General features: G+C 33.9%; 1 protein-coding gene across 3 annotated transcripts in view; it reads right to left on the bottom strand.

The window, feature by feature from the left end:
- Positions 1-4,499: 4,499 nt before the first annotated feature.
- PTPN12 (protein tyrosine phosphatase non-receptor type 12) overlaps positions 4,500-26,230 on the bottom strand; it is a 91,314-nt gene continuing 69,583 nt past the window's right edge. For all 3 annotated transcript variants that reach the window (XM_019958618.2, XM_070787230.1, XM_070787229.1), the window contains 7 exons: positions 19,186-19,271; positions 14,263-15,239; positions 10,244-10,321; positions 9,343-9,410; positions 8,398-8,428; positions 5,915-6,022; positions 4,500-5,378 (listed from right to left, as the gene is read on the bottom strand). In XM_019958618.2, coding sequence (XP_019814177.2) covers positions 5,317-5,378; positions 5,915-6,022; positions 8,398-8,428; positions 9,343-9,410; positions 10,244-10,321; positions 14,263-15,239; positions 19,186-19,271 — 1,410 coding nt within the window. In that variant the 3' untranslated portion in view covers positions 4,500-5,316. The remainder of the gene's footprint in view (positions 5,379-5,914; positions 6,023-8,397; positions 8,429-9,342; positions 9,411-10,243; positions 10,322-14,262; positions 15,240-19,185; positions 19,272-26,230) is intronic.

A 26,230-nucleotide genomic window follows, 5' to 3' on the forward strand; every position in this document is an offset into this window, starting at 1 on the left:
CCCTAAATTCAAGTGAATTCACATGAAAGCAAAGTCTAAATGTACAATCTCTACATATAGATTTTTGTTTTTATCTGTTACATGGATATTGATATTGATAGATGAAATAATATGAAAATGGACAACTCATTTTAAGTTGAAAAAATGTTGAGACTATTTTGTTCTTCTAAATAGTAATAGTAAATTTCCTATAAACTTCATTTTACATTTTTGACAACAAAATGTTTATCATATATAATTTTAATTAAAAAAAGTTTTCCTAGGGAATTCCCTGGCAGTCCACTAGTTATGCCTCAGTACTTTCACTGTGTGACCAGGGTTCAATGCCTGGTCAGGGAACTAACATCTTGGAAGCCAAATGGTGCAGTGCCAGTAAAAAAATTAAAAATAACAAAAAAAGATTTTCTAATGTTAACCTCAGCTAATCACTATATCCTTCAAACTACACAATATATGTAGTATCCTCAGGTTGGTGTTTAAAAGTGTTTGTATAGAAGCTGCATGAAAATGTTTTTGTGTACTTATTTCAAATACAAAGAGAAAAGTAAATACTTTGATTTTTATATTTAATACAGTAAATTCTTTCTCACATTTTATTTTAGAAATATTGAAAATGACAAGTTTACATACAAGTAGATAAAGACAAAATTTTAAAACCACAATATTTTAAAACATCACAGATATATTGCATGTTTGTATACTTAAATGTTTTGGCTGAAATGCTGGCAAGAGATTTAAGTCACAACTGCTATTACATTAAATCATGATTTTAGTACATAAGGCATTTTATCTCTAAAAAATGAAAAGTGGCTGGAATCTTTGGAATTCTCTTCCCCCACTAACTCAACAAAGCCCAGATTTGTTGTAGTTTAGAACACTGAGACACATCTTGAGCTACTCAAGCATAGCTGCTGTTTCACTGGTTAAATTGTTCATGATCTAATTGGTCATTTGCCTATCATATAAGACTTGTGCACCTTAAAGACAGATAGCAGGGAAAACAGACTGCAGCAAATCTGTTAAGAAAATAGTTTGTATTAAAAACTAGAGCTACTTTTAGCTATTGTTGAATGGATATATACAAAAACCTTTTTTCAATATCTAAAATAACATTACTGAAAGCAGGAAGGCTTCCCTGGTGGCTCAGTGGGTAAAGAAACCACCTGCAATGCATGAGATCCAGGTATGGTCCCTGGGTTGGGAAGATCCCCTGGAGAAGGGAATGGCAACCCGCTCCAGTATTCTTGCCTGGAGAATCCCATGGACAGAGGAGGGTGGTAGACTACAGTAGCCCATGGGCTCGCAGAGAGTTGAACACGAATAAGTGACTAACACATTTACTTTCACTTTCAAAACTGCAGGCAATTAGAGGAGGTATCTGTGTAAGAAAACAAAAACAGCAAAAATTTTTCCAAATCTAGCACAAGTGATTTAATTAAAATTGATTCTATATTTAAGATTAAACTAAAAGAGTGACTTCATGGATTGCAATCAAGACTACCAAATATGTACTTAAACAAAAATATCATAATCAGAACACATTTTAAGACTAAATATAGTCATTCTTCACTTGAATTTCTCTCAAACCTTCAGATTGCATTATTTTTATTGCTCCCCATCACGTTTAGCACAAAATTGTCTCTTTTTAGTTAACTAATTATGTGCCCATCAATAGACAAATGGATAAACATGTGGTGTATATATACAATGAAATATATGTTACCCAGCCCTGAAAAAGAATGAAATTTTGCCATTTGCAACCAAAAGAATGGAACTAGAGTGTATTATGCTAAATCAGACAAAGGAAGAGAGATACTGTACAATTTCACTTATATGTGGAACTTAAAAAACAGAACAAGTGAATCTAAAAAAAAAAAAACAGAAACAGATTCATAGATGATAAAACTGGTTGTTGCGAGGGAAAAGGTGGGGAAATGAGTGAAATAGGTGATAAAGATTAAGAGGTACAAACTTCGAGTAGGTATGTAATGTACAACATAGGAAATAGAGTCACTACTGTAATAACTCTGTCTAGTTACAGATAGTGACTACAGTTACTATGGCGATAATTTTGTAATGTATAAAAATACTGGATCACTATGTGGTACACCTGAAGCTAACACTATAAGTCAATTATACTTCAATTTTAAAAAATGACACAGGCCATAGCATTAAGAAATGTTTTAAACAACTAAAAAATAAAGAATTTCATAGATTCAGCTATTTTAAGTGACCACAGGGGTTTAGGATATACAGTTATATAAATTTGCTCAGGCAAAAACATAACCACATGTCCTACGAGGCTGTTACCTGTGAGGAAGTCACTTAACTATTGTCTGAGCCTAGCTCACCACTCACATACAACTATGGCTTTATTGCTCTGTTTATTAATATAAGGAAAAAATATCCATACAGTGAAAAATACTACAGTAAAAAATACTATTTGTGAAAAATTGCTTCCAAAAGAAAGGTAACTGATAGTGTTACAATGCAAAAGGGAAGATTAAAAGTCTTTGTAGTATGAGCTACAAGGTAGAGGTTTCAGATAAAGCGGCAGGATGAATTTGGCAATAATTTATCTCAGATACAAATAAAATTATTATATGCTTTATATAAGAAATAAAAATGAATAAGAATTTTATGGACTGTCTAGGCACTATAAAAATCACTGGGAGAAAGCTAAAGATGGAAAAAGGCAGAATTTAAAACATAAAGATAGGCAATGGAATAGAAAGAAAAAAATCCAGTAATTGACTAAGATCAATGAATATATAACTTATGCTGATAAGAGTATATATATTTAATGGAGAAAGGACATTAAATAGTGATTCATCAAGGAAAAAGAAATCTACCTCATACTCTATACAAAAATTAATTCTGCAGTTTTAGATAAAAACATAACATAAAATAAAAATATAAATAAAAAATTAAGCTTCTAGAAAACTGAAGAACATCTTCGTGATCTTGGGGTGGGCAAACATTTCTAAAAGAGAACAAAAAAGAATAATTATAAAATAAAACATTCATAAATTGGATTTAATTAAATTTAGGAACTCCTTTTATTAAAAATAAAAAAACACCATTAATAGAGTGAAAAGGCAAAGCCCAAGCAAACCCACAAGGACTAAAATGTGGAATATATAAATAATTCCAACAAATGAATATGAAAGACAAATAACTATGAGAAAAACAGGTACAGAGTTGTCAGATGATAGAATATGTGTGTACTCAGCTTTAGTAGATATGCCAAACAGTATCTTTTTGAGACTTGAACAGGTCCTTCACAAAAGTGAACAGCCATATGGTCCTAAGCACCTAAGAATGTACTCAACCTCATTAGTCAGGAGAGAAATACGTAACAATCAGAACAACCAATTTTGAAAACTGGCCGTATCTACAGAGCTGAATATATATGCATACTCTATAAAAACTGCACTCCTGAATTATATACCCAATAGATGCATATATAGAAGTACACCAAAACACATTAAAAGTATTTGTAACAACAAAATTTTTATAATTTTCCGAAGCTGAAAACAACACAAATGTCTGTTAGTAGCAGAACAGACAAACTGTGCTATATTCACACAATACAAAACTCTAGCAAAGAAAAATGAATAAAGGAACTGCTGCACATAATGAACAAATCTTACACGGCCAGAGGGAAGCTTCTCAGTGACTAGTCTATTCTACTGCTTGAGGGTGGTCACACTCATAGGAGTGTGTACTTTGTGATGGTTAGCATACTTTCTGCACCCTCTGAATACATGTATACTTCAATGAAGGTGTTCCAAAGCAACTCCTTCCCAAAAGAAGTCCTTACAAACGATTTCAGTGCCATATTATACAAGTCATAAAGTGGAGACTTAAGTATTTTTTTCAGTTAAACTTTATTTCAGTTTAAATTTTATTAAGAAAATGACATGCTATAGAGGTGTGTGTTTCTTGTGAATATCAAAGGTCCACTGGATTCACAATTTTTTTTACCAAATATATGAGCAAAATGTGAAATTCTAAGACTATTGAACTTTGAAAAATTTTTGACATGAAATTATAGTAGTATTTTCTCTTCCACAATGATCCTTCTTCTATTCATACATGATTACTTTATCTCACCTTAGTCTTGTAATTTCTTCCCTCTTTTGTATGCAGAGGGAAAGTACAGATGTTTATCAACTTCAATCCACGATGTCAAAATTCAAACTTGGTACTTATGGACAGGACCTCTGCTGCAGTGCAGGATGGGAAGAAACCAGTTCCCTTTATCCAACCGCACCTTTGTTTGGAGCTTTCCTGGATCCCAGTAGGCAATAATGATAAGGCTGAGATAAATATTTAGAACTGCACAGCCATGTTGCTGCAGAAGGTGTTCCCTATTCTTTAATCAAGAGATTAAACCCCATTCACAACATGACTTAAAGATAAGATTGAGCTGGCAGGAAGGTGGATATAAAGTCTAATTTTCTAAAAATGAGGAATGAAAAACCAGAACAAATAGGCACTGTAAAATTGTTTTTGTTTTTTTAATGGCAGGTCAAATATCCTGAAACATACATATAGTTTGATAGTCTTCTAATCCCAGTTGAGTTCAAATATTAAAGTAACACACACAAGCTAAGAGAATTCAATATTGTTCCAAGGCACTTACTGAATCTCCATGACTAGATGAAAACAAAGACAATTAGGATGGACAATTAGACAGTATATAATATAAAAATAACTTTTTGCTTACAATTTACAAAATGTATTATTATTACAATCTTTGATCTCTGATAACCTGTAAAGCTGGCTGCATGAATCCAGCAATTTTAAAAATCAGAAACTATTTTCTAAAACTTCAGGGCAAATAATTTACAAATAAGGTACACAAAGATTTAGACCATGCAGAAATTTCTTACATCTTCTGTTAATAATATTTTATAACTGCAACTTTATCAAATTATATACCTACTTGCCCTGTACATATACAAAATAATGCATACATGATAAAACATTAGCAAAAAAGAGTAGTCCTTAAACTCAATTTATCATAAAAAGTATTACTATATTAACATGTCTACAAGCAGCGTGTAACAGGGTTAAGAGACATTAAGGCAATAATACTTGAAGTTACAAAATAAACCAAACGTAATACTTTTCCTAAGTGTTATATAAGGCAGGTAGATGGTCCCAGAAAAAAAAAAAAGAAAAAAATCACTAAGGTAACAATCTACACTGCTGCTAGTCCCACATTTTTAAGATGGAATACTATAAATCTGGCTTTCAGTGGCACTTGAATTTTCCAGTATAATTTAAAGTGTCTTTTAGTTCCCTGAATCATGTCCATTCTGAAGGTGGATCTCTTGGTCCTTTGGGTTTTCCACAGCGATTACCAAAACCTATAATCAAAATACCACAATAGTTGGCTAGAGTTCAGAAATACTTTTACACTACTAAACTGTATCTGTAGACATTCTTCTTTTCTGGAACAAATAAATTTCCATATGGGAATTTAGCATTTAAACAAATATCTACAAACATAAACCAACTCTTAATTTCTTCTGTATAGTTGAGAAAATAACTGCTTCTTTTATAAAAATAAAATCAATTCTATAAAAATGTAAGAGAAACATTTAGGATATTTTAGTCTTTTCAACACAAAAGTAAAATTTGTTTACATGCTGCATTTTATATTTTAGTTTTTAATCTCAGTATGAAACAGGATAAATTTATTTTACAATTAATTCCAAGCAACTTTGATGGTATATGTTTTATCCTTACCAAGTATCGTTTAAAAACCTGAAGAAATCATAGCACAAAGTTTGATAAACTTTGCCTTAAGGAAATTCTGGAGATATGGCAAATAATTGTTTTTCATTCTTGCCAGCATTAACTACACAATTATAGTTTAAAAATTATTTTGTAAACAAATTACCAATCTCTGTGGCTTCTGTTGGACCTTCTGATAGCTGATCTTTCTTGTTACTAACAGTAGGTGGACATTCTGTACAGGTCTCTGTATGAATACCTTGTGCTGGATGATCTAAAATGCAAACCAAAGCCATGCAAACCAAAGCCATTATTAATCACAGTCATTTGTAGTATAATATGTAAAAAATTCCTCTAATTGCTTTTAATGTGGGCAAATCGTTAAAAGAGCAGTTTTCTCTTGAGCATCATAATTTTAGAGGCTCAGGCAAATGCAAGGGTAATGAACACAGGAAACCATGTTAGGTGTGCTTACAGGCACCTAGAAATCTGCAGCGAGTACTTCTGCTATGTGAGACTTCTTATACTCTTACTTTAACTTCAACTGAAATGCCTTACTGTGGAAATCAATAGCAAATAAGTTCATAGTTTATTAATGGAGTTAATATTTGCACCTAAAAAAGTAGTAATTCTTTTAAGGTTTAGCATTGTTTAAATTATGGTTTACTTATTTAACTGCCAGTGCATAAGACTAGTAACAAAAGAAATCAACCACTATGATTCATTCTTTCACCACTCACCACCTTCATCACATTCTCTGTACCCCTGTAAGGAGCTTTTCTAGAAACTTGGAATACAAGTCAAATGACAGACTATCCTTGTCATCAGGTACTCATAGTCTAGAAAGAGGCTGACAGACTTTTTCTATATATGGCTAGACTATAAATATTTTAGGCTTTGTAAGCCACATATGGTCTCTGTCCCATATTCTTCATTGATTTTTATTTTCTAAAGTTAATTTTGGTTTAAAAAATAATAAAATTTATTTTATTTTTTAATTTTACTGGAGTATAGGTGATTTACAATGTTGTGTTTCTTTGTTTTTATGTTTAAACAACTCTTTAAAATGTAAAAACCATTTATTCAGCTCAAGGGCAGAATAAGAAAACAAGCCAAGAGCAGAATTAGGCCTATGGGATACAGTTTGCCAACCCTTGGTGTAGTAGGAGAAAACAGACAAGAACATTAATTATTATAGCAGTGTGGTAAGTACAGGCACAGAGAAGAGAAGCATGTAGATGACACTAGTGGTGGTCATGTATTCATGGTTGCCGTCCCATGGGAAATGATGATTTAGATTAAAAGCCTCAATTTTCTGAATGAAGTAAAAGGTTAGATGAAGTAAGAGTTAGTGGGATTCATGATTTTAGAAAAAAATAAATGCTGAGGGCTCAATTGTGGATCAATTCCAGAATGGTATGCTCAATCTATAAAACTGAACAATGTCCCCCAGCAGTATTGAGTAATCTTGAGGGATAAAATAAAATGGCAAGGGAGTCAGGGACAAGAAAGTTAAGGATAACTATGTGTGTGATTAAAGTGATGGATGATAGTATCTAGACTGAGTAGAGGAGAAAGAGAAACCAGAAAGGAGTTAACAGATACAAAGAAAATAAAAGACCCAGGGATCTAGCAGTAGTAATATAATACAGATAATAATAACAGCACCGCTACCACTTCAATGCCCACCATGTGCTGGGCACTGTGTATATATGATTTAATTTAATTAAACCTTCATGACAATCATAACCTCCTCTAGAGTAGGTTACTATTATTATCTGCATTTCACAGAGAAGAAAATTGAGGCCTAGAAAGATTAGGTCACTTCCCAAAACCCCATCATAAGTAAAATGGCAAAAATAAGATTCCAGTCTCGGTAGGCTTGACCCTAAAACTTCTGCTCTTTTTCCTTATATGTTGCCTCAGAAAAGTAAATAGAGATTAATAAAGAGTTTATGTGATGGAATGAGCCCCATTAGGCACAGATTCAGGGTAACAGCAGCTGAGGCAGAAGAGAGGTTAGGGCAGAGATGATAGATAAATTGAGGGAATTGTACAGGCTAGGATGTTTGGTGAGCCGCTCACATGGTTACTCCTTGAAAGGAATGAACAATAACTTGACCTATTTTATTATGATAGTAAAAGTAATGCAATGCAAACATTTTCTAACTTGGCATTATAACACTGGGTTGAGCTAACATAATCTTACAGGCCTTCACAAATGTGAAAGTCCTAAAAAGAAAATTTCCAAAAAACAACCCAATTCAATCATCTAGGCTAATTTTGGGCATTTATTCAAATCACTGTCACATCTAGATTCTAGGTATTTTTATAAATAACAGAAATAAAATATAAGAAAATATTCTAAAAATGATTTCCTTCCTATCAGCCATTAATGACTGATAATAAATGCTGTTATGCTCCTGACCCATAATAATACCTGATACAATAATAAATTTAAAAGAATTACACTACATAATTCAGGTTTCAGAAAAGTCATCCTACATATTTTTTCACATGGAGAAATAACCAAATAATAACAACAAAAACACCAAAAACAAATAACTAAATGTGTATACCATGAGACATGCTATTTTATGTAACTTAATCTATATAATTTATAGCAGAAAAGAACACAATCCAACTTACCACATGTTTCACTTCCAGAGGTTATCAAGCCCTATAAGGAAGACATTCAAAAACTATTATAGTATATCCCTTTCATGCACAAAGTATAGAAAATGTGGTGTTATGAGTATATATACCAATAAATCAAGATCTATCAAGACTCTCAGTATCAAAGGAAAAGAAAACAATGGTGTTTTCAATTAAGAGTTAAAAAATTTTAACGTGGTGTTTTTATATTGGGAATAAAAAGACAAGGATATTCATTTTTCGTTCTGGATGAAAAGTGAACTTGCAGCATTTACTGATGAGATAATATCCATACAAGTGCATTTTGCCAAGCCTCTACTATATTCATCAAATTATATTACTGACTGTAAGACATATCTTTATTATTATGTTACCAATACTTTATGCACCAGTTGAAGTATATTACAATTTTTTTAACCAATTTTAAGATAAGCTCCAATTTTGGAGATATTCAAATATGAGGAAAATATGCAAAATATTAATGTTGACAAAAATAGCATTCCCGTTGCTAAAATATTGAGCTACCAAAACATTTCCTGAATGTGAAAGGAAAACTCCCATAACCAGAAGAAACAAAGGGAGAGACTATATACCTGATTTTATAATAGAAAGAACAAAATCTAGGATGTACTATGACCCTGAAAATAGTAACTCCTGTTCTGTTCATACCTCCAAAATGGTTTTAAACAAGGCATAATTTACAAATTTCAAAAGCAGCTTGGAAAATAATACTCTGAAATGATTATCATGTTCTTTAAAAAAATTTCTGATCTGGCATTTTATACAGGCTTTTTATCTGAAATCATAGCATAAGATACAGTTATCAAAAATTATATTTAATAGTCTTAAGGTAACAGTTATTATAATAAACTGTTAAGATCAATTAATAAAAGAACAAAAATACTGAGCTATAGCTGTTCTAATCCCCAAAAGACTCACTTCAGGGTTTTTTTGTTCAGATTGTTCCTGATTTTGAAGTTCACTCCACTCAGCTCTTACAGATGTACCTGAGAAAAACAAAATCTTACAATTAAAATTAACATCTTTAATTCTTGAAATTTCTTGCATTCAGGTAATATTTAAAAATAGATACTACAGATATTTAGCAATGATCACTTCCACTAAATTTTTTCCCAGTTTTTATTAACTGAAGAATATTCCTTCAATTTTTTCTTCCTTAAAATTTAAAAATTCCATTATCAGAGCTTATATAAGCACATTGTAATCTACAGGTTACAGGTATGACAGATTTATTTATTTAGTATTAGTGAAGTTTACAGCTTCACTATTTTTTAAAAATTCCTAAAATCAGTTAAAATTAAAAAATACTGGTAAAATGCAACAGATAAGATTGGTAGTGAGCACCTCCACTGAGCACAAGACACTGCAAATATAGTAAAGCTGTTTCTGTACTCTTTTTCAGGATGAGGAGGAGAAATATGTATGTGATCACTTCCTCCCACTTTTCATTGATATTCTTGTGGACTTAAGTGTCACTCAACATCACCTGAGTGACGCTGCCAACAACAGAATTTAAATGTATGTCTTTTAATATGTAAGTGCTATTTTTATTGAATGAAAGACAAATTATAGTTATAATTACATTTAACTGAATTATAGTATTTGACATAAATGCAACCATTTTATTAGCAGTCTTAGTAAATAAAAACACCATTTTAAGGTATTTTTCATATAAAGTATTAAAAACACTTATCAGTATAAATTCAAACCTGTTTTTGAATTTAATTATGCAGCTCAAGAGCAACAGATTATAATTAGCCATGTTTTTCAGGGCTTATTATTAGAGTATAAAATATGTAAAATCAGAAGATACACTCACTGTGTTCATTTGCTAGTACAAATGATTCAGGAGTTCTTTCAGGTAGGGGAGGAGGAGAATCTTCACTAACATCAACATCTATATTAAATACATAAAATTTAGACAAATTATGAACTTGTTAGAAATGTTAACTCATTTAAAAATGAACTTGTTATCTAAACAAAATGAGAACTTTTTTGACATTCTTAAAGATCACTGTCACTCGTATCTAAGAGAACCAGTCTTTAAAAGTGCAAAAAATAAACAAGATATCCTTATCACTAGACTCATTATCAAAAAGAATTAGGAGGCTTACTGAGCAAAAAAGCTCCATCATTGTTGCACAGAGGAAATGTCAATGATTCTCCTGACACCCTCTAGGCATCAACCACACTGTCCTCTGAGTTTGAAGGCATCTCCAACAGAGAAGCCAGCAAGCACGTGCCTTTTCTACTGGGCTTGCTGATGATCCTTTGAGTCCACAAAGGGAAGCTTTGTCATTTGAAGTCAGTGTTTCCCAAACTATAATCAACTGCTTAACTCCTTTTATGAGTTTTGCCATACGGTGTGGACCATGTAAATATGTATTTAAATCCCACTCATTTTCAACTTAATGATGTACTTCAGTCATGTTTTAAATAAATATTCATGACTAAAATAGATTGATAGTGCTAGTTATTTTTCTAATACACAAAATATAACCATTATAAATTTTAGAAAAAATAAATAAATTTTAGGGCAAGAGAGGGGACTTATGTATACCTATGGCTGATCCATGTTGATGTAGAAACTAACATAATATTGATAAGCAATTATCCTCCAATTAAAAATAATTTTTAAAAAGGGTCCAGTAAAATGATTCACATGAAAAAAAAAATTTGAATGTTCATTTATTCAGTGCCTAAAATCTTGTGAACAGTGCATATGACCATACTTTGAAGATACATTTCTGTGTATCCCTAACCCTTAAAATATTAACAACTGTTCTATGATACTTTGCTGTTTTACATTTGACAGGACATGCATTAAAAAGACAGTGAAAATCAAGAAAAGCCTTTTCAATTCTCAACATGCATGAGGCCAGGTATGATTACTCTGGTCCTTCCTACCTTTATTTAACTGAAGCCAAAGAAAATACAGCCCCCTGGATTCTCCTGAGAAAAGTTCCAGTCCAGTATTTTATATATATATATAAAACATCAGTATTGTAAGTCTTTCTTGCATGTAAAGTTAAAGCAAGTAAAAGAATTATCCACCTTGCCTGGCAGTAATAGTCTGGAGTATTAATCCTATTTCCCCTTGCCCCTTTGTTACTAACAGCTCACAGTGAAGAGATAGGTACTGGAAGGAAGGAATGCACAATCTTGGCATTGTGGTGTCATTTCTTAATTAAGTGAACAAATGAGGAAGTAGTCTGGTTGTTTACATCAAGTATCAAGTATCTTTTGGAAACTCTATACCTCTTCTGTTGTAACAGTCCTCATTTTTAAGACTTTATTTTCTAACTGTATACTTGGCTTCTCAATTGCATGTTTCTCCCTGGATCTTTGAACTGCTTTTTCTGTGTAATAAAATTCTGTTTCAAATGTTAGCTAACCAGAGATGCACATTTTCATAGGCTTTTGTAAATAATACACTTTATGGGAGCCTAGTGTAGCCATGTTTGAGAAATCTTTCAGGAGGCCTGAGTCAATATTAAAATCAGAATTCATAGCCAGGAATTTGTCTTCAGGCAATAACTTAGGCAAAAGGTTGTTTCAGGCATCAAAATTATTCCATAACAAATTTTAAAACAAACAAGCTAACAATAATCTAATCCTGGTGCCAATGGTTCATCTACAAGGTAAAGAATGAGTAACATTAAGATTTAGGACTGCTTGAGGGACTTCCCCGGCAATCCAGTGGTTAAGAATCCACACTTCCACTGCAGGGTATATAAGTTCGAGCCCTGATTAGGGAACTACAATCCCAGTACAGTGTGGTCAAAACAAACAAAAAAAGAACTGCCTGTAGTTATGTTGCAACACAGAATGTTCTACAGGAAACTCTTTAATGCCAAAGTCATTTAAGCATAGTTTTGGTCACACTGTACTGCCTGATAACTCTAAAACAAACAAAATGACAATTTCTTGTCTATGTATTTTCTTGTGTAGCTATAACCTAGCAGTTATTTTTCAAATCCTGAAGTTGAGGGAAAAAATATTGACAATTTTAAATTATGCCAAACTTTTATTTATTATGGCAACCAGTATCTTCTAAAGATCCCTCAAATAAAATGCAGGAGAATCAAGAACTAGCTTAGTTCTTTGTAAATTTAAGAAACTAGCTTAGACTCTCATCTACTCTATCATATACATCCCCCAAATAAAGAAAATGATAAAGAATGTTTGAGATGAGGAAAACAGGAACCACAGTATGGGTGAACTTATCAGGTCAGAATTAGAAAAAGTCATCTTTCATGTTCACAGTACTAATTTTGCCTGGACATAATAAACAGCAGTCTGTATGTGTCACTACCAAAGTTCATGGACAAGTAAAAGACCATTGATAATCTATCAGTAAATAGCTTTTGTGTTTATATATTTGCTCTCAACTTTATGGTCTGTTTAAGATAGCAATCATGGTAATTTTTATCAGATTAAAGAGGAGTTTCAAGACCCAATAATACATCGTGGAACTTAGGGCATATGTTATCTTGAGATGCTTAGATTGCTTAAAGAGTCATTAATTCAACAGTAGTAGCACTGATGACTAGATATGGAAGTATCCCATTTTTTACTGACTGAATTAAACTTCCCATATTCTGTTAAGCAGTTGCAATATTGCTCCTTGGTTAAACTCATTGTTGAAAGGAGTCTTTACTAAGAACAATTTTAAAAAGGTATGTTGTAGTTAAAAGTGGAGAAGGCAATGGCACCCCACTCCAGTACTCTTGCCTGGAAAATCCCATGGGTGGAGGAGCCTGGTAGGCTGCAGTCCATGGGGTCGCTAAGAGTCGGACACGACTGAGCGACTTCCCTTTCACTTTTCACTTTCATGCACTGGAGAAGGAAATGGCACCCCACTCCAGTGTTCTTGCCTGGAGAATCCCAGGGACGGGGGAGCCTGGTGGGCTGCCATCTATGGGGTTGCACAGAGTCGGACACGACTGAAGTGACTTAGCAGTAGCAGTAGTTAAAAGATCATAAAAGATAATGAAATAGATATGTTATGTTTTTGTTGTTTAGTTACTAAGTCATGTCCAACTCTGCAGACTGTAGCCCACTCCTCTGTCGATGGAATTTTCCATGCAAGAATACTGGAGTGGGTTGCCACTTCTTTCTCCTGAGGATCTTCTCAACCCAGGGATAGAACCCTCATTTCCTGCACTGGTAGGCTGATTCTTTACCCCTGAGCCAACTGGGAACCCCTTACTCTCTGTACATACATGGGTGAAATTAAATAGCCAATATGTCAGTGTCACTTTAAGTAATTCTACCTTCTCTGAATTATTTCCCCAACTATTCAATCATAGAAACTTTGACCCATTTATACTAAGAATTGTAAGATGTAAGAAGAGAAAGTTTACAGTTACAACAATTTTGAAATATTTTGGAAACACAAAGTCTGGTAATGCAATGTGATCAAACTAAGGTAACAATAAAAACTGTTGTTTACTGTTCAGTTGCTAAGTCATGTTTGACTCTTTTGTGACCCCATGGACTGTAGCCCACCAGGTTCCTCTGTCCATGGGATTTCCCAGGCAAGAATACTAGAGTGGGATGCTATTTCCTTCTCCAAGAGATCTTCCTGACCCAAGGATTGAGCCCATGTCTCCTGAACTGACAGGCCGATTCTTTACCACTGAGCCACCAGGAAAGCCAACAGTAAAGGCTTACTTAAAAAAAAAAAAATTAGCATCAAAAAATAATTGAATTTTGCTGTATGTTCCGGAGTAATATGTGGAATAAAACATAATGAATTAATATAACAAAACTGCTTAGAACAGTGACTGACTGGCACAGAGTAAAATTTTTAAGTGTAGATACTATTATTATTACCTTTTTCAGCACCTGAATGTATTGTTCCCGCTATATCATGTCTAGCAATGGACATTGGTAATACTTTCCTTGTAGAAATGCTACTAGTGGCAGCAGAAACAGTGGCACTTGCTGTTGAAATACTGGTTTTATTCTTGGTCACAGAACCATCAGAGTTCCTTTCATCTGAGTCAGAGTCATCAGAGTGAAGAGGATTAGTAAAACTGAGGGGTGCTCTGAATAGAGGGGAACTGTCATGATGATCTGCAAGATCATGGGTTTCAACTTGTATTGTGGGGCTTGGTGTTGAACTCACAGTTTTCATTGTTTGACAGTGGATATCTGAGGATTTGCCTTCAGATGAATCAGGCATGGGTAGAGTGTTCTCAGGTCCATGAAATGACCACGTTAAATGTCCTTTTCCATCAAGAGGTAAGTGGTCTGGCCTTGGAGGTGTGTCTGAATTCTTCTGTGATGCTTCTGGTAGAATAATCGGATCTTTATTTGACTGTGTTGCATTGCAGTCCACACAAGAATTCTGGGAAATATCATCAACTTTTAGATCTCTTGAACTCAATTCCTGTGACTTCGAGATTTTATCAACTGTACACGGCGAAGCCGAAGCAGATTTAATTTTAATTGCATGTCCCCTATTTAAGAGTGTGTTCCCATCAAAACTTCTTGGTCCTTCTTGAAGAGGAACCTTCTTAATCTCAAAACTTAAATTTCGCTCCAATTTTTTATCTATCTGGTCAATAGTCGATTCATTTTTCCCTGTAAGTTCCATTGATTTACTATAGTTTCTGTTGAGGTCTGTTGAAGGTTGCTCTGATGAAACCATGTGCAACACTGGCTTTGGATGGTATCTGTCATTGTCCTGCCACACTGTAGTGACTGTTGGAAAAGCTGAAGGGGGAGAAGGTGTCAAGATGGGGGGCACTGGGTGAGGTTCTGGAGGCTGCAGTATTTCTTCCTTAGCATCCCCTTCTACAAGGCAACTGGAAGACATGAAAAAAAAGGTATTATAAGAATGTTCATCCTTTTAAAAAATAAGTTGATAGGTAAGTTATGTAGCTTAGCCTCTTATGTTAAAAGTCAGCAAATAAAGTCTGTGGTTATGAATAAAAAATTAAAATTTGCCCAATTAAGAAAATCAAATATTTAACAAGATAGTAATATATGAACATTGTTTCAAGAAGTCAAATAATATTAAGAATTTTAATAAAAAACCAGCGGTCCCCTCCCGGCCCTCCAGTTACCCTGAAACATCAAGTTTCAACTTTCTTTTTTTTTCAACTTAAAAAAAAAAAATTTAATTGAAGGATAACCACTTTACAATATTGTGTTAGTTTCTGCCATACATCAACATGAATCACCCATAGGTATACATATGTCCCCTCCCTCTTGAATTTCCCTCCCACCTCTCACTCCATGCCACCCCTCTAGGTTGTCACAGAGCCCCAGTTTAAGTTCCCTGAGTCATACAGCAAATCCCCACTGGTATCCAGTTTACATACGGTAGTGTATTACATGCTATTCTCTCCATTTCTCCCTCCCTAAAGTTTCAACTTTTTTAAAACTGCTCTTTATAAGATTTACATCCATATTTCAAAATATTTATAAAATGCACAAACTTATTCTGGATCTTTCTATTTCACACATACTTTACTGTCTTCCAGCTATGTAAATGTCTTCTCCATCTTCCTAAGACTACTAATGTTTGACTAGTTCAGTCTTATGACTAAAGCTATCATTCATAGCAATGACAGCATCATTTCCTATTTTTTCTTACATAACTCTTGTTTTCCCCTAATAATTGCCTTGGGTTTCCTATATATTATCAGTAATTCAGTCCTTCAAAATTTCCTGCAGATTTGAACACCTCCTCTCAACTGGTCAATAACCACCAAGAGAGGCCAGTAACTGGCCATATAACCATCAATACCACAGACATCCCTCTTAGAAACCTTGAGCTTCCCACTTCAGTTTGGACCACTGGCCCCTGAGGCCACCGCAGAGCAGACGATCCTGTTTCCCAGATCCCATCTTCCTTTTTCTAGGTACACACACTTGATTTAGTGGGTTATACCCTCCAATTGCTTCTTAAAAACTATAAACAGGAAACAAATTTCCCGAGGCCTACATAATTATTATATTTTCAAGGTTACTGACTTTTGGAAAAGGAATATAATTCTAGACTAGATATAACTTTCCTTTAGAATTTTATATCAGAATTATGATTCCTGTTCCTTTGAATGTGAGCTGTGTTTTCTCCCTCTTGGAGCTTTCAGGTTCTCTCTTTTTTTAAAAAAAACCTTTGATGTTCTATAATCTCATGCATGCTAAATTGCTCAGTTGTGTCTGACTCTGCAATCCAATGGACTGCAGGCCCCCAGGCTCCTCTGTCCATGCAGATTCCCCAGGCCTCCAGGGGATCTTCCCAACTCAGGGATCAAACCCAGGTCTCCTGTATTGCAGGTGGATTCTTTACCATCTGAGCCACCAGGGAAGCCCACAATCTCATGTGTTAACTTTTTAAAATCCAATATATTACAGTTTTTAATCCATTATATTGAGAACTTTCTGTATAAATATTTATGTTAATACTAGGGACTTACTTTGCTAATTTATTCTCTTCCAGTCTCCTTCCAGACTATGGCTAGGTTTAGTTATTGTTACTACTATTACTATGTGACATACTTCCTAGTTTGATTCTCTAATATCTTTTCTCCACATTTTCTCTTTTTGTTCATTTTCTTGGGAAATTTCCTTATCTTCGAGCCTTCCTTAATTAAAATTAAATTTTAAAAACTTATGCTATTATTTTTAATTTCCAAGAGTATCTTCTTTATTATGATCTGGCTCTCTGGTTCTGATTTCATGCTTGTAGTATTAAGCACTGAGAAAATAGACAGGCCCCTCCCCCCATTGTGTGTTATCTCTATTTCATCCATGTCCCCTTTTTCCCTGCTTATTGGATATGTCTTTCATGTTAGAATCTTTTATCAAATGTCTGATAATTCCTGGCTCTGTTCATTTTAAATCTACAATTTAAATATTTATAAACCAGAATCATATGACTGACTAAATCTAATACAACAAACAGGCCTTCTTCTCCAATAACTCCAATATAATCTACACAATAGATTAACTTGCTTACTGCAGCCATACTAAAAAACAAAATATACTGGTTTTTTTTAATCAGTCTTATGCTATTTGGATTTTATTTTCAGTTAACAAAGTATTCTTTGTGGAACACAATGGAATTCTGCCAATTTACTCTACTGCATGAATAAGAAAGAAGATGACCTAAGTGTGTTATACAAAATCACACACACACACATAAAAATTTGAGTATATATCCCCAAATAAAACCCTGACATAAGCTGAATGAACATTTTTCTGTTAACATTCATTTAGTACTTTTAAAAATTACCTTTTCATTTGTTGAAAAAAAAACAGGAGTCAAAGTTTTAAAAAAGGTATGTAAGAAGGGTTTAAAATTCAGAACACTCTACTCATTTTTTTCTCCTTCAAAATTAGGAAGAGGCTACCATTATTTGTTGGTGGAGGTAGATGACCATATAAATCACAAATATCAGTGCACACTTTGAGGACCTCTACCTTGGCTCAATCTCAAAATCCAAATGAAAAGATTTTACTGTAGCAAAACAATGTTTATTAATTTCCTTTAAGGTCATTATAGTGTCTTTAGGACTCTAAAGAACTGATATGGGAGACAAAAAAGTTAGAGAACTCACAATCTATATAGGTTTAAACTGGCTACTTTCCACAGCAAATACGAAAATGAAAATCAAACAAGAACTGCTGAGAAGTGCTAGTGGGCAGTTGACAGCCTGAGCATTTAAACACTGATGCCTAAAACCATCTGTATAGGCTTCCTGATCTTCCTTATAGAAGCATGCAAAGGAATTCTAGAGACTATAATATATAACTATTACATCTTTTCTTATTGTAAGCTTTTACTTTTGTAAAGAAGGATCTCATAAAGTACAGTAACTCAATGCCAAGACACAATCATAGTTGCCTCACCCAACTTTAGTCAACTACTATCAAAGTTTTAAGGGGAAAAAAATTGGTGAATCCTATACAAAGAAGTTCTACTTTGAGGAAGGTCTAGCTGTTTAGGCAGATCTATGCTTGGGATAAGACACAGTAAAGTCATCCCAACATTATTACAAATCTTCCACTGTGCCTCCTTTTAATTCAGTATCTCAATCTTAACTCCACACTGTAAAGAGAAAACCAACATTTGGTGAAAACCAAGTATGTTCCATGTCCTATACGTAGCATTTTCATATATTTCATTTCATTTACTCCTCAGGAAAATACGTAAAAAGAAACCAACGAACCAACCAAACAAACAGAAAACAAAAAATCAAATAAATTAAGTGACTTACAACTTCAAAGCTTGTAAGCATCTGAAAAGGATTTGTAACAAAATCATTTTGACTACCTATATTCTTTCCAAACTACCATCTACCTGACCTAGCACTAACCTGAAAGAAACAGGAGAGAAAAGGGGTAACAGGAATATATATTTTTATCTATTATAAATGAGCACTTGGTATGAAAGTAAGATCACATGCAAATAATTTGACAGTTTTATTGTTATTAGAAAACTGAAATAAATCTTTAGAATAGCTAAAATTTTAGTTGTACTGTATCAAAAGATGAAGTATAATCAATTCATGATTATGCTCACTGTTCTGGTATACTACTGAAAATTTATCTAAATTGAAAATAATTTTTTATATTATACCATTAGAAGATCAACTGCCATACATATGCTACATTCTAAACAAAAGAATGATAAGAGAAGTTATTAAAAAAAAAAAACTTAGTAATATTCAGATTTTTGTTGTTTTAGTAACAGTAAGTAAAAGGTAAGTATCCTTTCAAACAAAACATGACATACAATACCTGCGGGTCCTTGGTGGTTTTGGAGGGGGAGAATCTTGTTTGTCATGATCTGTGGAGCTGATCATATTTTCAGTGTTAACTTCATTCTGCCAAGAGGAAAAAAAGCTTCATTAACTTTAAGGGAAAAATAATTTTCCTTCCTCATGTTTCAGATAAACTTTTTTATTGGGCTTTTGAATTTTTAAAACAATGCTAATTTTGCTAAATAATAAAATAGGTATTATATCTTCTATATTTAAGAAGGAAAAGCCACATTCAATGAGAAAATTATATATAAAAAAGTCCATCTCCAGTTACTAAAAAAGTCAGTCGTATACAGCAGCATTTCAACATAGTTCAAATGCTGCTGCAAAGAAACAGATGTTTCAAGAAAATGAAGATCAAATAAGATGTTTTTTTTTAAGGCATCACTACCACTAGATTTGTAATATGCAGATTTTGGGGGAGGGGAAACCACAAAGTAAGTCTTATGTCCTAAACTTCTTGGAGACATATATTGCTACCTACTATTTTTAAACAGGTCCTGAAACGAACTTTAATCATTCATTGCTCCACCATCCTCTGTCAACACAGAATGCCTACTCCATTAGGGTACACAACCCCTATATCACTGCCTAACCAAATGGACCCAAAAAAGGGCAGGCAGAGCCTCCAGGGATATACTCGGTTCTTGCTGGTGACATGGACCAGTGAAGTCATTAAAAGGGATGATCCAGAGTTAGCACAGCTTTAGGTTGTATTTGGGGGCTTCCCTTGTGGCTCAGAGGTTAAAGCGTCTGCCTGCATTGTGGGAGACCTGGGTTTGATCCCTGGGTCAGGAAGATCCCCTGGAGAAGGAAATGGCAACCCACTCCAGTATTCTTGCCTGGAGAATCCCATGGATGGAGGAGCCTAGTGGTCCATGGGATCGCAGAGTCGGACACGACTGAGCAACTTAACTAACTAACTAGGTTGTATTTAGTTATGATTGTGAATAGAGATGTGCAATTATTATATAAAACATTGTCTTGAATTAGTTTATAGCTTCAGAAAGTACCTCATTTTTATATAGCTAGGCTGTGTTAATTCTGGGCCAGAAGACAAGAATGATTTTCACCCTTGCCTACATCTTAGATAATTTTAGAAAACAAATAACAAACAAACATCTTTCTAGATACTATAATCAACTAAAAAGTTAGTCACTCAGTTGTGTCTGTCTCTTTGTGACCCGATGAACTGTGTCAACTAAAAACTCTGAAACTGTAGTTTGCTTTTTTTTAAAATCAAATGAACCTCTTCCATGTCCATCATGGCATCTTCTTTATATAACAGTTTCTTGCCAATGTCCTTTTTTACTAAGTATTCCCAACAAAAGGAATCAGAGACTTTAACTCTACAGCAAATTTTAGTGTACCCGTCTCCTAATATCAGATGCATTTGAAGTGTCTTACACATCTTACTATGTATCTTGTTCTAATCAAAACAAGAGTTACATTATGAGATGAAAGTTTTCATCCTTCATGAGCCACCTCTCAAATTGGAGCCTTCTGTTTTAGGAATATCTGCTATAGATAGGGTGACCATACAATTTATTGTCCAAATTAGGACTTGTACACCTATACAATGAGTATAAACTGGTTTTGCTTCAAGTAAATCATGACTTTTCATTACCACACTTTTAGATCCTCGACTATCACCAGAATTTAGATTCTGCATCATAAAGATTCCTCTAATATGGTAGTGATTCATTTGCTTATTATTTCTATTAAACAGTCATACACCCACAATAATACTCTAATATTTTTGTACCAAAATCTATATAAATATTCTCACTAAGTAGGTTAAATAACTGTTTCTAACCTACAAAAACATGGCAATTTGTAATAATTAAAACATAAATAGCCTCATGTCGTGTCAAGTCAGGTTTTGCTGCCAAATACCAAACACACACACACACAAACACACCAACCGTACGTTCTCAGCGCATTTTCAATTTTAGAACAGCAAGCACTGGAAAGGATACAAGAATGCAAAGGACATGGCCCCTAACTTCAAGAATTGTATAACCATCCAAGAAAAAAGTCAAAGGGCAGTAAATCATGAAGTGGTAAAATCTGTACACTGAAGCTAGGAAATCAGAGAAAGGAAATGTTATAGATGAGAATATTAAGGATATAGTTGGGAAAATAATAAGAAGTTGAAAATATGAATGTACCACGCAGAATGGCATTAAAAGGTGGATAAGACATTGACAAGGAGAACAGAGGCACAAGGTATAGAACATGTGGGACTGGAACAGGAAGATAAAGTAAGGGTATTTGCAGGCAAATGACTATATGTGACAAAGGAAAGAAGGTGTCATTAAAGACTCCTTATTCTGGGTGAAAAAGTGCCATTGAGAAAAACGCACAAAAGAGGAAAAGACCTTCTAGGGGAGGTCAGATTTTGAGCATGTTGAATTTCCAATAATTAAAGGAATCCATATGGCAATGCAGAAATGCAACTCAAGAGAGCCACTGCCCACACTGCAAGAACAAAACCTCCTACTCACTGGACTTAAGAATGGAACAATGTTCTTGGACTCCTAGTTTTTACCTACAATAATGTTTGCTGTACTTTTATATCTCCTGATCCTCTTATATATACACCTTTTGTCGCCACATTTGTCCTAATGTATACTGCTCTCTTTGGCTGCTTTTATTACCAGTTAAAACAATCACCAACTTTTGAAGTTGAAAGGTATTTTAGAAATTAAAGAATCTACCAGAGATTAGGTTCTAGTGTATTGTTTGTTTCAAACAGAGATTACTAAAATTACTTTTTAAAAAACTTCTGACCACCTTCACCCATTTCACTAGAGTTATTTTATGTATTAATATTTCCACATAGCAGAACTGTATCAAGGGCCACAAAAAAAAAAAAAAATTCAAACCTAATAAATACTTAAGGATGACACCACTCTTATGGCAGAAATAGAAAAACTAAAGAGCCTCTTGATGAAACTGAAAGAGGAGAGTGAAAAAGTTGGCTTAAAATTCAACATTCAGAAAACCAAGATCATGGCATTCAGTCCCATTGTTTCATGGCAAATAGATGGGGAGACAGTGGAAACAGTGAGACTTTATTTTTTTGGGCTCCAAAATCACTGCAGCCATGAAATTAAAAGACGCTTGCTCCTTGGAACAAAAGCTATGACCAACATAGACAGTGTATTAAAAAGCAAAGATATTACTTTGCCAACAAAGGTCTGTCTAGTCAAGGCTATGGTTTTTCCAGTAAGTCATGTATGGATGTGAGAGTTGGGTTATAAAGAAAGCTGAGTGCTAAACAATTGATGCTTTTGAACTGTAGTGTTGGAGAAGACTCTTGAGAGTCCCTTTGACTGAAGGAGATCCAACCAGTCCATCCTAAAGGAAATCAGTCTTGAATTAGAAGGACTGATGCTGAAGCTGAAACTCCAATACTTTGGCCACCTGATGAGAAGAACCGACTCACTGGAAAGACTCTGATGCTGGGAAAGATTGAAGGCAGGAGAAGGGGACAACATAGGATGAGATGGTTGGATGGCATCACCAACTTGATAGACATGAGTTTGAGCAAACTCCGGGAGCTGGTGATGGACAGGGAGGCCTGGCATGCTGCAGTCCATGGGGTCGCAAAGAGTTGGACATGACTGAGCGACTGAACTGAACTGAACTAAGGATGTATTGGAGAAGGAAATGGCAAACCACTTCAGTGTTCTTGCCTGGAGAATCCCAGGAAGGGGAAGCCTAATGGGCTGCCGTCTCTGGGGTCCCACAGAGTCGGACACGACTGAAGTGACTTAGCAGCAGCAGCAAGGATGTATTATCAGGTGCAGGACAAAATAAATACTAAAACAAGGTGCTTAAAAAAAATGTGAGGAAAAAATTCAGAATTCAATAATATCTCTCCTAAAATGTACAACATAAACATAACAAGGATCCTAACACAAATTAACAATAATTGTTAACAACACTGTTGTTACTCAATAATCCTAAAACCGAAAATTCTGGCATCAACTGATGGTAGTAGCTTTTACATACAAGAAAAAAGGCATGTGTGCACACCTTAGAGATACTTGCTTACTGAGGTATTTCTATATCCCAAGTCCATGCTACTGAATCTGAAAATAAACTTTCTCTTTAGATCTCCTACTCTTGGAAGTGATCTTAGTTGTAGTTTTAAGTATCTCTAACAAATACTATTTATTAAAGAGTCATATTGTTGACTAGCATTTCAAACTAAAATCTCTACAAAAATAATTCCAGAACATAGAGCTTTAAGTTTTTTTTTTAATTCCTCAACTTCCATATTAAGTAGTTAGAGAAATAATAAATGGAGATTTATGATTATTTCTCAGAGCATAGGTTCAAAAACATAAGTAATATATTTCAAATCATTTTACTCATCATACAATTCTAAGATAATTTCCCCCAATTTTTTAGATCCCACATTTCTCCGACTGGGATTTGTGGCTTCCAACCATATATAAACATGTTTAAAAAACAGGTCATTTATATTTTAAAGTACCTAGAAAACAAGATTTCTTAAGAGGAAAACATTAAAAAATTATCTAAAATGATAAGCTATCTTATCTTCTACCCACTTGTCTTTCCAGTTTTTTATCCATTCATCCACTGAAAAATATAGTTCCAGACATTATGGTATACAACCTTTGGCAAAGCTTTCTTAGAATGGATTCTATAGAAAATTATTTTTCCCTCTTGAAAAATAGGAAAACCCACCTGTTCAATGGCAAATTCAGCAGTCACCCTGTCAGCTTTAACAGACGTTAAAGTTGCAAGCATGTAGTATGTGTCTCCTATATAACCAGGCAATGAGATGAGAGACTAGGACTGAAATAACTACTATTTCTATTGTATGGTATTTCACCTAATCTCATATTATGTATGATTTTTCTTGTATTCCTTGGGGATTTGTAAACCTTTGAGCTACTAGGCAGAAACTATAACAAAATTATACTTGTAATGTGGAGTTCAGGATAGTAAAAAGGAAGTTTAATTTCAGGAATAAAATCTAAAGAAAAATCAGGTAATGAGAAAAACAAAGATGAAAATAAAGCAATATTTATCACATATTTTCTGGAGATAACTTAAATACAGTTAAAAGCTTGAAAAAATACAACACTGAACACTGTATTTTTTTTTCCTAGCAAAGGCAACAAAAGCAAAGTTAAGCAAGTGGGATTATATCAAACTAAAAAGCTTCTGGATAGCAAAGCAAACAATCAGGAAAATGAAAAGGCGACCTACCAAATGGGAAACAATATTTGCAAACCATGTATCTGATAAGGGGTTAATACCTTAAAAAATTTAAGGAACTCACATAACACTGTAGCAAAAAAAAAAAAAAAAAAAAACCCCACAAACAAGTCAATTAAAAAATGGGGGAAGATTTGAAAAGATATTTTTTCCAAAGAAGACACGAGGATGGCCAACAGGTATGTGAAAAGGTGCTCAACATCACTAATCTTAAGGAAGATGAAAATCAAAACCATACTAAGACCTCATACCTGTCAAAATGGCAATTATCAAAAAGACAAGGAAAAAACAAAAGGGAACCTTTGTGTACTGTTGGTGGGAATGCAAACTGATGCAGCCATTATATAAAACAGCACAGACGTTCCTCAAAAAATTAAGAATAGAACTACCATATGATCCAGCAATTGCACTTCCTTCCATATATTTATCTGAAGAAAACAAAACACTAAGTTGAAGATACACACATACACACACACACAAATGGAATATCATTTGGTCTTAAAAAAGAATGAAATCTTGCCATTTGCAACAACATGAATGGAACTTGAGGGCATTATACCAAGTGAATTAAGTCAGAGAAAAGACAAATAGCGTATGATCTCATATGTGGAAAAAGAAAACAAAAAACCAAACCCAAAGATACAGAAAACAGAGGTGGTGTCAGTGGTAGACCCAAAGTGAGTGAAACAGGGTCAAAGTTTGCAAATTTCCTCTTGTAAGTCAGTCACGGGATATAATATACAGTTTGGTGACTATAATTAATAATACTGTATTTTATATTTGAAGGTTCCTAAGAGTAAATGGGCTTCCCAGGTGGTGCCAGTAGTAAAGTATCTGCCTGCCAGTGCAGGAGACATAAGAGACATGGGTTCACCCTGGGACAGAAAGATCCTCTGGAGAAGGGCATGGCAAGCCACTCCAGTATTCTTGCCTGGAGAATCCCATGGATAGAGGAGCCTAGCAGGCTACAATCCAAAGGGTCACACAGAGTCAGACACCACTAAAATGACTTAGCACATAAGAGAATACATATTAACAGTTCTAACCACAAGAAAAAAATTCTGTTAACTATGTATGATGATGGATATTAACTAGACTTATTATAGTGATAATTTCACAATATATGCAAATGTTGAATCACAGTGGTGTACACCTGAAAGTAATGCTACATGTTAATTATATCTCAACAAAAATTAATGTAAATAATTTCTATACATTAAAAATATTTTTGTTTCTAGGAATAAGGAACTCTGAAATTCAAAAACTTTAACCTTGAAATTAATATTGCATTTACGGAAAAAAACAAAAATATTTTTCAAATAAAGTTTAAAGAAGAATGTAGCCTACTTAGTTTTTGTAAATTTAAAGGAGTCTCAAGTTAGGTAAAATTATACGCAGTAATATACAGACATTCTACTCTATATTATAAAATATTTGGCTATGTTGAGCACAGGCTATAACAGGCTTTAATTAAACTAAAGATAAAACAGATGTGATAATATATGAGGCATAGTTGCACAATGATTCCTTTGTTGATGAAGGAAATAATAATAAGGTCACATATATCAATCTTAAAAATCTGAAACTATCACATGTCTAATAAAGGAAATACACTATCCCCGAAATCCATGGGTCAATATTACTTCACACATTGAGGTAATATGCATTTGGTTAACTAATCTCTCATAACACCAAGATATTTCAAACAAATAGTCTCGGAAATTGCCAAAACCACATAAAAGGGGAAAAAAATTAAAACAAAG

The sequence above is a fragment of the Bos indicus genome, chromosome 4, assembly GCF_029378745.1.
Source record: "Bos indicus isolate NIAB-ARS_2022 breed Sahiwal x Tharparkar chromosome 4, NIAB-ARS_B.indTharparkar_mat_pri_1.0, whole genome shotgun sequence".
NCBI classification, from domain to species: domain Eukaryota; kingdom Metazoa; phylum Chordata; class Mammalia; order Artiodactyla; family Bovidae; genus Bos; species Bos indicus.